The sequence below is a fragment of the Drosophila subpulchrella genome, chromosome X (genome assembly GCF_014743375.2).
Source record: "Drosophila subpulchrella strain 33 F10 #4 breed RU33 chromosome X, RU_Dsub_v1.1 Primary Assembly, whole genome shotgun sequence".
Taxonomy (NCBI): domain Eukaryota; kingdom Metazoa; phylum Arthropoda; class Insecta; order Diptera; family Drosophilidae; genus Drosophila; species Drosophila subpulchrella.
Genome location: NC_050613.1, coordinates 20007505 through 20024986, shown reverse-complemented (window position 1 = coordinate 20024986; position 17482 = coordinate 20007505). Strand labels below are relative to the sequence as shown.

Sequence of the window (17482 nt, the reverse complement as noted above, 5' to 3'; positions counted from 1 at the left end):
GGGGTGGGGCCTTGGATTACCAAGAGGGTAGCAGGGGTGGGTGGTGGTTTGGGTGGCTTGGGTGGGTGGTGGTGTTCTTACGCATTTATGATTAAGTATGATTTTAGAGGGGGGTATAGAGTATATAGATGGATGCAATACTAACGGCAAATGGGCGGCATTCGAGACTTTTTCTTATAATAGTTATTGTAGTTGTTGTAATGGTTATTGTTGTTGTTGTTGTTGTTGGTATTGTTGCTTGTATTATTGTTATTATTATTGTTGCTGTTGCTGTTGCTGTTGTTGTTGTTGCTGATGGTATTATTGTTATTGTTGCAGCTGCTGTTGTTGTTGTGCGAATTGCACTTGTTGCACTTGCTGGGATTGCAAGTGGCAGCTGTGGCAGCTCCTGTTCCTCCTCCTTCTGTGGCAGGTGTGGCTGCTGCAACTGCTACTGCTGCTCCTGCTGCTCCCGCTGCTCCTGCCTTCAGATGATTGTCACTCTCCAGTACGCTGGGCTCCTCCTTGACCTGCGTGCTCAGATCCGCGGAGGAGGAGGATGCAACATCGCCACCAGCCTCGCCCTTATCGCCGCCATGGTGATGATGATAGTGATGGTGATGGTGGTGGTAAATGTGATGGTGGCGATCGTTGTTGGCAAATGCTTCTTGTTCATTGCTATTTCCGCTTTGCAAACCGGAATCGCAGGCGCCGTCTACGTCATCGCTGGCCGCACTGTTGTTGTTGTTGCTGTTGCTGCTGTTGTTGCTGCTGTTGTTGCTGTTGCGGCTACTATTATTGTTGCTGTTGCTGTTGCCATTGTTGCCACTATGTGGCAGTTGCAGGCTGCCATTGGTGGTGTTGCACTTCTTGAGCAGCGTCTTGTTCAGCGGCGTCTTGATGATGGTCAGCTTATTGGCCACCACATCCTTGACCTGCTGCTCGTCCTCATCATCCCGTTCCAGCTGATCCTGCTGATCCGCCTGGCTAATACGCCGACAGCCATGGTTGCCATTGATGATCCGCTGCTCCTCATGGGAGCCACCATTCAGCTGGGAGTTGGAGTTCGAGTTCGAGTTGGTTTCCGAGTTGGTGGCCGAACTTGCCTCCGTTACCGCTTCCGTTCGCGTTGTTGCCTCTATTTCCGCTGCTGCCGCAACTGCTGGGGCAACAACAACAACATTGCTGGCCTTGGTGGGCTGCTCCAGGATCAGCGGCTGCTGGGCATTCATTTGGGCAACGGCGATCTCCTCTAGGTGGGCAGATACAGTCGGACAAGCGAACGATGCTGGGCCATTTTGGCTGGGCAAACACCGATTTCAATCAAACACATTTCAAACAAACAAAAAAAAATATAAACAGAACACTTTCGATCACAACAACCATTTGAGTTTTCTTTGGACTTCTTCTTCCAAATCTTTTTTTTTTTTGAAGGGATTTCAGGGATTACAAGAAGAAGAAGTCTGCGTCCATTGCCAAAAAGTTAGGTCACTCCAAAAAAATATGTGAACATAATGAATCGGATTGATGTTGCTCCTTTTCTGATCCTCGAAATGAGATTGAGATTGAGAGAATGAGACGGTGTGTGTGTGTGTGTGGGTGGATGGGTGTGTGTGTGTGTGTGGTGTGTGTGTAAAGTGTGTGTCAGGGGTCTTTATTTTAAGATCTTGGGTCTTTGTCTTGGGTCAAAACTAAGGGCACATACCACTCTTGGCTTTCGATTCTTGCCTATACTTTACATATACATATATATTATGTATGCTGTTTCTTATTTGTTTTTTTTTTTATTTTTCAGTACCACTAACTCTTTTAGAAACTTCAAAAAAAAGGATTGGCGCGTGCTTAACCGTTAGGTGACAACCGCTTAGCCGATTCAACCGATTCGCCCGATACCGCCGCACTTAGCCACTATCCATTGGCCACTGAAACTAAACTAAAGTTCGAGCCAAGTTCCGCGTCTGAGCGACGGCTGCTGCCGCTGTTTTGTTGTTGTTGCTGTTGTTTAATTTTTGGTTTTTTTTTTTGTTTTTTGTTTTTTTTTTTTTTTGTTTTTTGTTTGTTTCGGGGAGATGTTGCTCCGCGGCCAACGTGCGTACATGCGAACGAAATAAAGTGAAATGAAAGGAGTAAGCGAGCGAAAGAAAGCAGCAGCCACGAAACGCTGCTGCTGTTGCTGCCGGCGTCGCTGTCGGCGCAGGCGTGGACTCCCCCCTCCCCCCATCCACCCCCCTCTAATGCTCCACCGCTCGCTCTCTCTCGCCCTCTCCCTCTCCCTCTCCCTCTCTCTCTTTCGCTCTGTCTGTCTATCGCGATCGGGCATTAGAAGCGTCGACGTCGGCAGCGAACGAAAATGAAAACCAATAGACAAAACGTACAAAAAAAAGCAACACTAAAAGCACACTCACACACACACACACACACATACACTCACCAGCGACGAGCAGCGACGTCATAGTTATGCTTTGGCAGCGACGTCGACTGCAGCAGAGCCACTAGGCTCGTTTTTTTTGCCTCCATCTCTCTTTCTTTCCCTCTCCCTCTCACTCACTCACGCCCCTTTCACCACCCACCGCCTGGAGTTCATTGCAATTGCAATGCAACTGCAACTAACTTCTAGCTGCAACTAAACTCCCTCTCTCTCTCTTTCCCTTTTTTGTAGCTCCATCTCTCTTGCTCCCTTATCTAAGCACTGCATTTAAATTAGAATTCACACACAAGTTGCATATGTTGTGGGTGTGTGGGTGTATTGGTGTGGACGTTGACCGGCGAGCTTAAGGGAGGGTTTCTATGAGGGGGAGGGGGGGTGGAAGGAGAGGCTGGGGGCACCATTAGTGAAAAGCTTTCTCGGTTCCCCCAAAAAAGCTCCCAAACTTTCAACTCCCATTTGGTGAAGAGGCGTGGCGGCCACCCTTCTTCTTCTTTTCTTTTTAAGCAAAACTGTGCCATTGCACTTTCCACAACTGGGGGTGGAGGGGGGATTGGGGGTCATGGGTGGTGCAGAGGGGGGTTGCTGAGCAAAAGCTCTTTCCCTGCCGCCAAAAAAGAGCGAGCAGCCGTTGCAGTTGCAGCATAGATTGTTGCTTCCTGCTTGCTCTCTCTCTCCCTCTCCCTCTCCCTCTCCCTCTCTCCCTCTCCCTCTCTCTCTCTCCATCTTTCTCTGACAATGGAGTTCTACGATCAGCGGGCAGAAACAATCAGAGAGAGAGAGCCGGACAGGGGCGGGCGGCAGAGGGGGGCAATGAAAATGTGTGTGGAAAGGTAAAAGTTAATTTGAATTAGAGCAACAGCAGCGACAACCACAGCGGCGGCAGCAACTCAACAATGGACAATGACAGGCGATTGCGCAACGTCGAGAGCAAAAAGCACAGCAACACGGCAAAGCAAAGGAAAAGCAAAGCAGAAATCGGCAGTAATGGCAACAACATCGGCAGCAACAGCAACAGCAACATGAGGATCAATTAGTGTTGCACCAAAGTGGTCAAACGGACAAGAAGCACGGCGTTGAACGGACAAAGGACTAACGGACAAGGGTTGAACGGACAAAAGAATAAGCGGACAAGTTCAAAGTTGAGTGGTAAAAAGAAATAAATATTTCGGCGGACAAACGAAGCAGGGTTTTACGAACAAACGGACAACGAACAAACGGACAACGAACAAACGGACAACGAACAAATGGACAACGAACAAACGGATAACGAACAAACGGATAACAAACATACGGCAACGAACAAACGGACAACGAACAAACGGATAACGAACATACGGACAACGAACATACGGACAACGGACAACGAACAAACGGACAACGAACAAACGGACAACGGACAAACGGATAACGAACAAACGGACAACGAAGAAACGGATAACGAACATACGGACAACGAACATACGGACAACGAACATACGGACAACGAACATACGGAAAACGGACAACGAACAAACGGACAACGAACATACGGACAATGAAATTACGGACAAGAGTTTCTCGGACAAAGCTTAGCTTCACACCAGAAGCAATGTCATGAATTCCAAAATGCCCAAAAGGAAATGTGGCCTATGCTTCGTATTACCCGTATTATTTACTCTTCACTTATTTTTCGCATTGCACCCACACCAGCACTTCTCAAATGCCCTTTCCATACGTTCGTTGACCATTGTCTGAAAGCACTTTCGATTTCAACTGCTGCCAGCAGCAGCAGCAACGGCAGCAGCAGCAACGACAGCAGCAGCAGCAACATACAATAATTGTTTGGCGCACATTTCATTTCCTTATTGCTCACTGACATTTTGCTTCGCACTCACACAACGCAAATGGCTTACGACTTTATAATGAGCAACCCAGCAGCAGCAGCAGCAGCAGCAGCAACAAATGTGTTAAGACCTGATTGCAATTGCTGTTGCTGCTGCTGCTGCTGCTGCAAGTTGCAATGCCAGGAAGCCTTTGGCCAACAGCTTGTAACCCCGTCTCTTTCTTCTCGCCTCGCCCCCTCTCTTTCTTTCTTCTCGCGCTCTGCTAAAGTGAAAGTTTATAGTTGTTGCTGCCGCTGGGTTCTTGAATCATGGATCGCAGGCCAAAGAGAGACGGCATGCGGAAATGCAATGCTGCAACTTGCAATTGCAGAGTGACTCGGCTCTCTCTCTTTTGCTGCGATCGCTCTCCCAAAAGAGACAGCAAGTGATCGCTTGGAGAGAGAGAGAGCAACTTTGAGATTTTATTTTTTGCAAGGGGCAAACAAAAAAAAAACAAAATGAAAAACACTCACCGGACCACAAAGCCGGGCCAGGCATAGCTGGTTGTTGTTGTTGTTGTTTGCGTGACGTCTTGGGGGCTCCTGTTTTTTTGTTGTTTGTTTTTTGGCTTGCCAACTTCTTTCTTCTCAGCCCGATTTTGAACTCTTTTTTTTTGTATTATTTTTTTTTGGTTTTTCGCTTTTCATTGGCCCACTACTGCGGGTGGTAATCTACGTGGTAACCACATTGCTTGCCGCACTTGCTTGCAAGTCTAGAACTCACTCCAAAAAAATAAATATATGGGTTTGATAGAGTTCTGCAGTTTTTCTCGAGATTTTCTTTGCGCGCCTTAAGAGCTACGAACCACGAATCACGAATCGAACTGAAGTCGAAGCTGCTGGGCCAAAACTGAAGCCAAAACAAAGCCCGTACCGCTGCCGCGTCGCCGTCGCCGTTGGCAGCGCTGCACTTGCTCCCCTCTCACCTTACTCTTTTTTTTTTTTTTTTTTCTTTCTTATTTTTTTCGAATTTATTTTATTTCATTTCATTTATTGGCTTTGACTTTTCTTTGATTATTGTTGCGTGATTAATTGGGGGATTTTTTTTTGCAATATATTTTTTGTTGTATTTGGCTTGGTTGTTTGGTTTCGTTGTGCGAATATTACTCATACGCAGTGTGTGTGCGCCTTGGCTGCGACTGCCACTGCTGGCTGACGGATATAACGGAAATGTGCAACTGGCAGCCACCAAAACAGCCGCGTAGCGAAATTGTCAAGCAGACCCAGAGCCCCACAGCCCCAGAGACCCAGAGAACTGAGAATCGAGAACTGAGAACTGAGACCCTGAGAACTGAGAACTGGGAACAGCGGAGAGCTTGAAAGAGAGACACTGCTCAAGAAACCCAACTAACACACTAATCGAAACCGAAACAGCAACAGAAATCGAAAACAAGAGCCCACGAGCTCTGCAAAACAGCAGCAACATCGGCAACATATAGATTGTTATGTGGGTTTTCCTGGCTGCCTTTAAAAGCTTGCTGGCACACTGGGAAAAACACTTGAAAGCAGTGCAATATGCTTTTTTATATTAATCAATCTTTAAAATGTCTATGATATATGTTAACTTATAATTTATCAGTTAAAAGATTTTTTAACCTACAAAGAGAGAATTATTCAAGTACATTGTTCTTGAATTAAGAACATTCGTTCTTAAAAACCGTCTAAGTACATTTTGTTCTCAATATTAGAACGAAATGGTGAGAAGAGTAAAGATTAATTGAGTTTATTTAACAACTTTTTGAAAAGTATACCCTACTGACTGGACCATTAGCTTATTTGTTGAGATATACAAGGTAATTACCGCCAATTCAACTTGATTCGAGCAAAATAAAAATATTTTCAACTTCAAAAATATTGTTCTATTTTTAAGAACATTTTCAACTCAAATGAGAACGTCAGAATTTTATCTGTGTAACAACTAAAAAAAAATATTTGGTATGCTATAAGCTATAGAAAAAAGGAGGAAAAGTATTTCAAAATTTGAAGTTTAATTTAAATTAAAGTTTTATAATGCTGCTTTGGTTTTGGGACCAGTACTAAAGTGTTAATGCTCTTGTTTGGGCCAATGTTGCTGCTTTTTTTCCGGGTGTTGCAGCTACTGTGACATCGGCTATGGGTTATGTTGCTGCCGTTTTTACTAGTGTTGCTGCTGGGGCAGCTTTGGCTGTTGTTGCTGCTCTTGGCCCACGAATGGCATCTAACACTTGTGCATCAAGTGCACATGGCTCAGAGCTTTGCTCTCCCTCTCTCTCTCTCTCTCTGCCTGTCTCTCCCTGTCTCATTTTCTCTCGGCGATTCTCTCGGTGTCTCTGCTCTGCGAAAATGCTTGCATCATAGCCCCATAGGCTCTTCACAATTTGCACTGCACAATTTCTGCAGTTCGCAGTTGCTTAATCAAAAAAAAAAGTTAAAAAAAAAACAGAAAATAATATGCCACCCCCCCCGCGTTTTCACACCCCCACCCCCCCGAAAAAGCACACCCCCTTTTGCAGACGCGCCTGCATGGCATCTAGAGTCAACCAACTTTAGAAGGTCATGTGGACTTAGCGCAGCCGAATATCCTTGGCTGATATTGGAAATGCATATAGCTTATATATGTACAAACTAAGCGCTCTGTTCGTTTGTTTATTTGTTTGGCATTCGTGAATTGCGTGCACTTTCTATGCAGTTTATTTACAGGAATCGACTTGGGCCAATTGTCCACTTTTTGGGTGGTAAAGGGGGGGGGGGGGCACACCTTGTTAGCGTCGTCATAGATACCATGATGCCATGATACCATGTCATATATAAGCAGAACTGGAATGGCCAGATAACAGATACCATTTACCAGAACCTGGTGCTGCAGGAATGCCTGGGAGGTCATCATACACACAATACACTAGTTGTCCCAACAATATCCTGGTTATCCTGGTTATCCCAGCTATCCTGGCTGTTCCCCTCTAATGATGTACACACATGCTCGACTGCAGTTCCTTTGCCAATTAGCCAGGAATTTCATGTATTTATATTGCTTCAGTAGAACCGAGATTGTTAAAAATTAAAGCCTTTGGCAGCAGCAAATAGTGAACTATTTGTTTTAATTACAGTTACAGTTCTATTGTTTTGTAGGTATGCCAAAAAAAAAAACAGAACTTTAGGATCTAATGCCAGCTGTATTAAAAGTATATCATAAAAGTATAGGTTAAAGTAAACTAAATAATATAAAGCCTATACCTTACAGTTTCACTTCTATAATAAAGAGTATAGAATTATCAATTATTACTTTGGAAAGTATTAATTTAATACTAATCTTTTCTAACATTAAATTTTTTAGACTTATAGAGAATATATAATAAAGTATAGAGAGTTTTATCAGGAGCTGGTTCTACATATCGATCAATTGATTATAGCAAACTTATTATCATACGAGACCCACTTCCTTGTGTATGCTCTCTTAAGATCGGGGCACTATGCCATATATGGCATAACTAACTATCTGTATCTGTAAGCTAGCGCCTATATAGAGCTATATAGAGTGCTATACTCTAATTGCCAGTCATGAGGTTCAACAACTTTCACACAAAAATCCTTGAACGCCATTGCATGAAAACCCCAACTGCAAGCTGAACAACAAAAACAGCAAGAGAAATATAAATAATAATAATAATAATAATAATAGCAGCAAGAACAACAATGCAAACGGAGGCGCGAAGCAAACAACGAGATTACGTATACGCCACCATTGCAACAGAAGAGAGAGATAGAAAGAGAGCGTGGAAAAGAGAGGGGACGAGGACTTGGGCAGCAACAAAAGTTTATTTACTTTTATGATTCTTTTTTTTTTAACTATTGAGGGCAAAGTTAATGGCTCTTTAGTATTTACCTGTGCGCGTTATGCATTATTATTGATATTATCTATAAAGAAGTTCCTTTATTTTATTACCATCTATGTGAATTTGTTTATCACATATGATGATGTGCATTTATATTATTTATAGAAACTTCTATAGTTTATTCCATTTATTTGTACCGATCTAATTGGACATACGTACATATATTGTGGCAACGAATGTCAAGTGAACACAGAGTTCATGAGAAGCCAAGCGCAGAGTGGGGGATAGAGATAGAGATAGAGGGATAGAAAGAGAGGGGGCTAGTGAGAAAAGTCTGTCTGGAAAAGTGCAAAATGCTGACAATATTTTCGCTGTTGTTGTTTGTTTGCTTCTGTTTTACTCGCATAATGTTTCTGGGTCACACACATATTTTTTTTTCTATATGTACCCGTCGTCATCGTATCTCTAGTTATACATTTTCGGTGTGTAGGGCAGAGAAGCGACTCGAAAGAGACCCATCGAATTCACCTGTTGGCCGGGCTACGAACCCCGTATTCCCCCATTTTGGCCATAAATCTAAGCCATCCTATGGAAACCATAAATCAGGCTGCTCTCCATTAACTGCACTCACCTTATAAAACGAAAGTCCAACGCTGCAAAAGAAATGCCTGCGTCATTCCCTCTAAGAACTGCAATTAGAAATAAGATAGAGAATCAGTATTAATAGAAAATACAATAAATAAAATATGTTTTAATATTTATTAATTATAACTAGGGTTTTACAAATAAAAGTGATCCTAATAAATCGAAACATTGTAAATATTGAAACCATGGGTATACATATCTCAAGATACGTTCAATAGATGGTTCCATTTTCGATTCTTTTTCTTTTGAGACCGATAGTCTTGCATAATGCAGATATTCTATATAGACTGTCAGGCAAACTGGGTGAGCGTTTGTCGGTCAAGTGAAGTGTTCTATATGGAACCACAGCCATATAGCGATACCCATTATCTCGGATTTCCCCCAAAAAAGGGGGCTGCAGTGGGGCGTGGGGTGTATCAAATTACCCCTCCCAGTAACCCCCTTTTTCTCCGACCACTTGTCAAATTCTCATTTCGTTTTAGATTTTCTTATGCTTCTTCTTTGGGTATTTATTATATTTTACTTTTTTTTGTTCTTTTGGTTTTGTTTTTTAGGTCAATTTTGACAGTTGCGCTACATTAAGTGACAGGCAGGCAACAACAACTGCAGTTGGCCTGGGATCGATTTTGGGCGGTCACGATTTGACTGAGCATCGATGATTTTCCACTCCCCAGCATTTGGTTTTCCTTACTTCTGGCGACCCCACCCCCTAGAACATCCATTGGATTTGATGGACGACGGGCGCTGGGCCAAGAACTTGAAAACCCGTGTGGGCCGGGATGATTCTATCTGGTCCACATTTAAATTCTATATTCCAAGATGATTTTAAAGGAAAATTTACCTCTTTGAAAAAGGGATTTAAAAATAAAAGGTTTTCAAGTTAGTTGGGAAACCAAAGCTCTGGTTACAAATTATATTATCTAAGTATTATAGTTAATATAACTCCTGTACAAAAAGTAATCACAAAAACAATCAATATAATCGATATGTTCATATTTCGCTAGCTCTTAAGTCTATTAAAACTCTGCCATTTATTATAGATACATTTAAATGGCCCATTAATGGTCCAAAGCTGTTTGTAATGTTTCTATTTTAAGCTTTTTCCGAAAACCAATAATCCGTATCCCCTTGATCCCGAATTTTCCCCCAGAGAGATAAGGCCCATCGATCTTTCGCCTGGGAGACTGTGGCAATATTCGTCATGCTTTCGGCCGGCTCTATTTATGTTTAGCTGGTGACCTATATCTGCTCTAGCCCCCCAAACACCCCACCCCCCCGGGGGACCACTGAAGACCCCTATATATTCTCGAGGCCCCGTACCGCTCCCTTAATTGCGTACAGGTATGTGCATATATGTGTACATATGAGGCATTGAAAGATCTTAATGCCTGCGTCAGTTTCTATGCTTGTTAGCCCTGCTTTTTGGTTCTGGGCACAAACACACATACAGCTACTTACCAAAAAACGCTCCCCCCCCCCTAACCCCACTTGAGCACCCCACTATCTCTATGGGGCGACACCTTCAACACATCCCTGGACGCGTATCAAGTTGAAGGTTTATTTTTGTTTACAATCATTTTTTTCGGTTTATTTTGTTGTTGCTGCTTTTTCTAACAATGAGCGGAGCACAAAAACAACACAAACGAAAGCAGCACACGGCTGTTGTAGCTATTTTACCGCCCCCGCACCGCCCCCTGCCCGCCTGCGCCCCTGCCCTGCCTGCCAACCCCCTTGATCTACGCCCGCACATCCAACAAGTAGGTCGCCAGCATTTCGAAATAGAGGAAAAAAGTTGTTTCCACTTTTCTTCTTTCTCCTCCTCCCCCAGCCACCGCTGAAAAATTTGGTTCTTTTGGCTTTATCTTATCGGTAGTCATCGGTTTTTGAGTTCTATCCACAAACACCTCCCTCCCCCCCCCAAAAAAAAAAAAAAACTAACAATGTTTAAACAAAAAATTATTTCTTCGTTTTTTCTGTGTGTGTTTGTTCATATTCTTCGCACCCGGCATAAAACATCAACAGAGAAAGAAGAAAATAAAGAAAGGAGCAGAAAGACGAATAGGAAATTACCTATAATACACTTTTATGGTATTAGAACTTAAGAAAATTCTTTAAATGGTTTCAAAACACAGCATCACAAACGAAACTTAATGCTTAATACAACCATACTTCTAAATTAAATCTATTATATAATAAAATAATATTGGTAATGGTACATGATAAAATGGTATATTATAATATAATGATCCATTTGCTACCACTAGCCAGTATTCCCGATCGGTGCAGAGTGTGCGTGCGTCTATATCTCTACAGTATATCCCCCACACAGACGAACACCCGCACGCACCAAATAATAATACATATTTTCAGCGATAGAGGGAAATAACAAAAAGTATACTTATAGACAAATAAGTACCAACACACACACACACACCGCGCTCGGAATCTGGGTCAAACTTTTTTACGTGTATTTGCGTAGCTATCTCTACGCGTTCTTCGCTCTTCGGTCTACAGTTTGCGTCTACTCCCCGCTATTATTAACTATAATTGCTCGAGAGTCTTTCCAATTCCAAAGAGAACTTCACTTCAAATGTTTTCTCGCAGCTCCAGGTACTTGCATCTATGAAATTCCCGATAGCTACAACTTGAACTTTGGGTTCTATTATTTTATTATCCCCTATATCATATAATCCTTGCTAACATTTAGATATTATTGTTCTTTGGACGAGGGCTAAAACGCCTCGAAACAGCAGAGTCAATGTTAAGCAAACTCTGCTTGGATATATCGCCGGGTTCTGGGTTCTATAGTATAGATTACACATATGCTATATACCCAGACATACTTAGACGCACTCCGATCTGCGTTGTTATTTATATCTTGAACTGCGCATAACGGCACTGCTCGCAGCGACAACCACTAAAAGAACGGGAACCATAACCATATTTTATGATAGCCGATCGATAGTTTATAGAGCTTTCGAAGAGCTAGTCGGGGTATATCGGGCGGATACTGAATGAAGAAAAAGGAATTGTAGGACCCACATCAGTGTATTTTTATTGTGGATAATGTATCTTATATGTTTTATATGAATGATAAATCACTAATAAGACTGTATACCAATTAGGGTTTCTGAATCTGGTTTCATTTCTTTTAAATAACACATTTTAATTTGATTTTTTCTTTAAATTTACAGATCATAATGTTTTTTTTTATTCAAGAGTATCTTTCGTTCGAGCGTATAACCCAAACCATATTCTAATGGGAAAACCTCAATTTAGATTCGCTTCTTTCCGTATGCATTTTTACTTGAATTTTTATGGATTTCACCGCGTGGCAGGTAGATACTTGGTGAATACCTGGAAACTGCAAGTGATCCGACGGCCAACGGAGCGTATGCGCAATGCAATGTCGGTTGCTGCTGCTCAAGGATAACTGCTGCCGTGACATATGCGCCAAGAATGCGCCATAAAAAGTGCAATCGACTGCCGAGAACAGCCGGCGATCGTATTGGATCGGTTTCGTATCGGATCGGATCGGGGGAGTAGATATATATGTATGGGGGGCTATATAAATACCTGATCGCCGGAGACGTCGGGGGCGATTCCGGGCCAGACTAATGCTAATGCAATTAACGGTAGTTTATGCTAATTTCAACATTGAACTTAACATCGAACCGGAGAGGTGCAAGATCGAGTGGGGAGGGGGTATTTCCATCGGAGTGGGAAACTGATATTTACGGCGGGAATGCCAGACAGGTAGACAAAAGTCGCCCATGAGCAACAAGAACAGCTAGCGAAAGGCAAGCCTCTGGATGCACAGTAAAAAAATGTCTACCAGTTCTATAACTGAATCATCTTCAACAATAAACTATACCTTTAGATGAAAGGAATTGAATGGTATAATATGAAATGATATGATATGATATGATATATAATATAATATAACATACATTAAACACCCATCGCATCATAACTATGCCTTTATATGAAAGGGATTGAATGATATAATATGATATGATATGATATATAATATAATATAATATAGATTTTCTGCCAGTGTACGATCGTGGCTGCAATTATGGCTCTATGGGTACGGTTGTGTAGTAACTATGGCCTAGACCTAGCCAGACAAATCCCCGCAAGAATTTCAACTTGATTCGCTTCGAATCTTGATCTTGATCTGGTTCCTATTTATATGTTCCCTTTTTTGTGTTTGGCTGCTGTGCTTTTGGCCTTCGGCTGGTGAATGGGGTCAAAACGGGGAGGGAGTACGTTAAAAGTGGGGATACTACCAAGTGAAAGGTCAGCGGAGAGAAGAGTTTTCCATAACTTTGTTCGCTTTCCCAAAATGATCACCTGAGATTTGTTCTCTGCTTTTTTTTCCCCCTTAAAGCACTCTAAATTTTAATGGCTGTATTATGCTATCGTATCCTTGGCATTTTTTTTACTGCCTTATTTACGTTCTACCATTTAAGAACCTTACGCATTTTGCACCCCAATGAAAAGTGGAAATCGTTAAATGCAACATAATGGTTTTATTAACGATATCTCGCGACCTTTTAAGGAATAATATCTTTATCTATGATATGACTGTATTTCTCGCAAATTCCTATTTAATTTTCCTGATTGGTTTTAATTTCGTTAAAAATGTTGCCTGCAGTTTATTACTCACACACGCCGTGTGTGTCGCAAAAAGTATTTTCCAACTTTTAAGTAGGCGAAATACATTCAGTTCATTTCCGTAATTGTGTTTGGCTTAAAATTTCGCTTCAGTTTTTTGTTTTGTAATTAAATGAGATGTAAATGAAATGGAACTGTTTTCAATGGATATGCAATTAAGATAAAATATGCCAGCCTCCTGCTGTTTTTTTTTAATATGATTAGCAAGTATAGTAGGAAATTAATCAATTTAAATGGACTCGCTAACTGATTAACTCATAACCAGATTTGCTATTAACCAGATTTGCTCGATAATTATCTGATTTATTTATTTCGGTTCTAAATAATACATAATGTGGAGAAAGCCACTTAGCATGAGCTAATGAAATATAATCGGTTCACATGGGGCATATATGTACATATATACAGGCTATGCTTGCTCCTCCTCTCTGCGTAGCATGAACTTTACAATTTGGCAAGGACACGCTGCTGCCAGGGGGAGGGGGGGTTGAAAAGGGGGTGGCAGGGTGGCTGGGTGGCTGGGAGGCTGAGAGGCTGGGAGGCTGCAGCAGCAGCTGGTTGGGCGGGAGGGCAGGGTCGGGGCCGAGAGCAGAATCCGTTCAAATTTATAGATTGAACTTGCACTTGGGCGCAAAACAAACACACACACATACACGCAGTTGCAGATGCAGCAGCGGCAGTCGCCAAAAGGGGGTGGGAGTGGGCAAAAAAGGGGGTGGTTTTGGGGTGATTTCGGGTGGCTCGCTGGCAAGGTGACGCGACTTTGCAGCGCCTGCACAAGCAAAAAACCAACTGGGGTAGGTCAGGCCAGGAAAAGCTCGCTGCCAACTGACCTGCCTCAACGATTCGAGCGTTGTCCAAGATTTCGGCTGTATTTGCCACTGCGCAGGTGCCGCAGAAAACACTAGCACCACCCCATTGGCCCCACTCCCCTTCTTGTGCAGGCCATTCCAAGGCAACACGTAAGCAAAAGGTTCAACGCACCGCCAAGGACATCGATACGCTCCGACAATGCCTGCTGCACATGACAGCCCCAGCCGAGTCGGTTGGTCCTGGATAAACTCGTATATGCCATTTATACCACCGCATATGAATACATATATGTGCTGTGCTGTGCTGTGCTGTGCCATATGCCAAAAAGGCTGCACATGTGATTACGTTGCTGGCGTAAGTGTGTCACTGGCATTGACAGGCCCCAGGTCTCCAAATCCAACTACAACAACTACAACAAAATCACCCCTGCTCTGTGGAAGTGCCAAGATAAATACATCTGCCCACCCAATCCTGCCTCCCACTTGGAGGCGGAAGTCGCAGCTCCAGTTGCCAATCTCCAGTATCCAATAGCCAGTCTCCAGTTTCCAGTCTCCCATCTCCAGGTGAAAGGAAGTCTGGCCCGGACCGGTCCACCATCCACATCCACGTCCACCATCCACGTCCACATCCACATCCATGTTCACATCCACGTTCACATCCACGTTCACATCCACGTTCACATCCACGTCCACATCCACATCCACATCCACGTCGCCATCCACCATCCACGATCCAAAGAGGAGGCTGCCGCGGATTACAGAAAATCCAGCCTGCATATCTGTTTCCTCGTGGGCGAGGATGGGAATCGTGATCAAATCTACTTTTGTTGAACTCCCCACCAGTTGGAAGACATCCAAAAGAAAGGTTTCGAATTACCCACCAGTCTGGGGTATCTAATTTCAAACTACAGAGACTGCAGAATATTATAACTTTTTAAGATTATTCTGTATTACAAATAATATGTAGCCTTAAGAAAATGTTAAATTTTAAAAATCATTACGAAATTAAGATTGGTTCCTAACTTTTTTTCCTCTTACAACCATTTACAGCATTTTGATATCCCAAAAGTGTAAAGATCTAGATATATTTTTAAGATTTCAAGCAACCTGAGTTAATATAAAAGTGGGCTAAGCCTAACCCTCGGAAAAATCCCATAAAACACCCTTGTTTTATCCCTTAAATGATATTGGACTTATCGAACGAATCGATTAACTATTCTATGAATTGAATCATTATTCAATTTCGATTCATCGCCGTTTTAAACTGTTTGCTTGGGCGAATTTCGGAGTCTTTCCGATTTTCGCATTTTCGACTCTTATTTTGTGGGGGTGTAGGTGTGAGTGTGAATGTGTGCGGCACACAGACATGGACACACACACACACACACCGACACCCCACCCACACACTCACACATGTACAATGGGCTTTGATCGTTGTCGTTTGAATTTGTCGTGCGTTGAATTCAAGCGCCAAGTGAAAGTTGTTCAAATGTTTATTATGATTATTGTTGTACTTGCCGTTGGTGTTGTTGCCATTGTTGCAATTCGTTTTAGTTTATTTTTTCCAACTTATGTATTTTGTTTTTGCTATTACACATGGGCCAGGGTGTGTGTGTGTGTAGCGATGATGGGCGCACTCATTATTGGCCATATAATTCATTTGAGAGGCGGAAAGGAATCAAATCCCTACTTGCTTGTTGTTGGTGTTTTTTACCCATTGCCATGGTCACTTTGTGTATAACTTTATTTTTATTTGCTGCCTTTTTTGTTGCCCTCTGCTCGGCTGTCTCGCATTTTAAAAATGTAATTGTTAAAATGCAAACAGCAAAAATAATAAAACTTACGCTCAGCACATCGTTTTTTTTGCACTTTTTTCTCACTTTCTCCTTTTGTGCACGCTTTTGACATTTTAATTGCTTTTTGCCCATTATCCGGACAAAGGGAGAGGGGAGGGTTTTCTGTACTGGGCTTACAAGTACAGCAACAAAATTCAAAGAGATCCCCCGAAGACAAAGGCCCCAGCCCAACCTCCTGGTAAAAAGTAAAAAACAAAAAAAAAATGGCAACACTCCCGAAAACTCCCCCTCAAAAAACAAAAAAACAACCGAAAATCGAATTGAATATCACAGCAATTTCTAACAAAAAATCGTTTCACCTCGAGCAAAGTTCATTGACTCGCAGGGAGAGCAAAATAATACCGGGGGTGATGGGTTGTCACATGGGCCCGGCTCTTTTTTTTGGTCCTCCTCTTTTTTTCGCTCTTTTTGGAGCCAGCTGAGATTATGTAACATTTACCCACTAACGCTAAAAGCAGCAGGAAACCTAGAAAAACGAAGCCAGCGAAACGAAAACGAAATGAAAATGGGAAAACATCACGAAGTTTATGCTGCATCGATGAGAGGACAACCAGAGAGGGGGAAAAATTGATTCACTCAAAAAAATCATAATGGATAATTCAAAAAATCAAAAATGAATATTATATACAAAAATAAAATAGTATTACAGTATTTATTCATGTATCCCAATTATCTAATAATATTTAGTTTATGTTCTTTGGTTATTCCTATATAATGATATGATATATAATGATATAAGACCTATTTGTCAATGACAAAAAAATCATAAGGGATAATTAATAATGCAAAAATATAATAATATTACAGTATTTATTCACAAATACTAATTATCTAATAATATTTAGTATATAATGATATGATAGATATAAGACCTATTTCTGACTTTCTTCAAGTGTTAATTGACAAAAATATCATAATGGATAGGTAAACATTCAAAACTGAATAAAAAATACAAAAATATAATAATATTTCAGTATTTATTCACGAATACAAATTATCTAATAATATTTATTATAATAATATTTAGTATATAATGATAAGATAGATATAATACCTATATCTTCCACTTTCTTCAAGTGTCAATTGCAAGTCCTCAACAAGACTCCAGTCTCAAGACCCAAACTCCAGCTGCTACAGCGATTTCCCAATGTCCAACGTTAAGGCAACCCCCTGACAGCCCCCTCCCCTCCCATTCCCCACCGCCCCTCGCCGCCCATTGTTGGCCATCATTCGCTTCCTTGTATGACATAACAATCGCCTAACCCAAGCCAACTGGTGGGCTGAAAAGCGGGGAGTCTCGCAGACGGCGGGACGTAGAAACGAAGGCGATCTTTACCTCCACGAATAGAGAAGGTGTAACCCACCACCCCACCGCCCCACTATTCCCCCCTCCCCTTAGCCCCCACCGA

General features: G+C 42.1%; 1 protein-coding gene across 1 annotated transcript; it reads right to left on the bottom strand.

The window, feature by feature from the left end:
* Nucleotides 1-383: 383 nt before the first annotated feature.
* LOC119557048 (myb-like protein F) lies at nt 384-1332 on the bottom strand (the record flags this gene model as incomplete). Its single annotated transcript, XM_037869594.1, has 1 exon — nt 384-1332. A coding segment is annotated over exon 1 (828 nt), but the record flags the coding sequence as incomplete, so codon positions are not given.
* Between the last annotated feature and the right edge of the window lie 16150 nt (nt 1333-17482).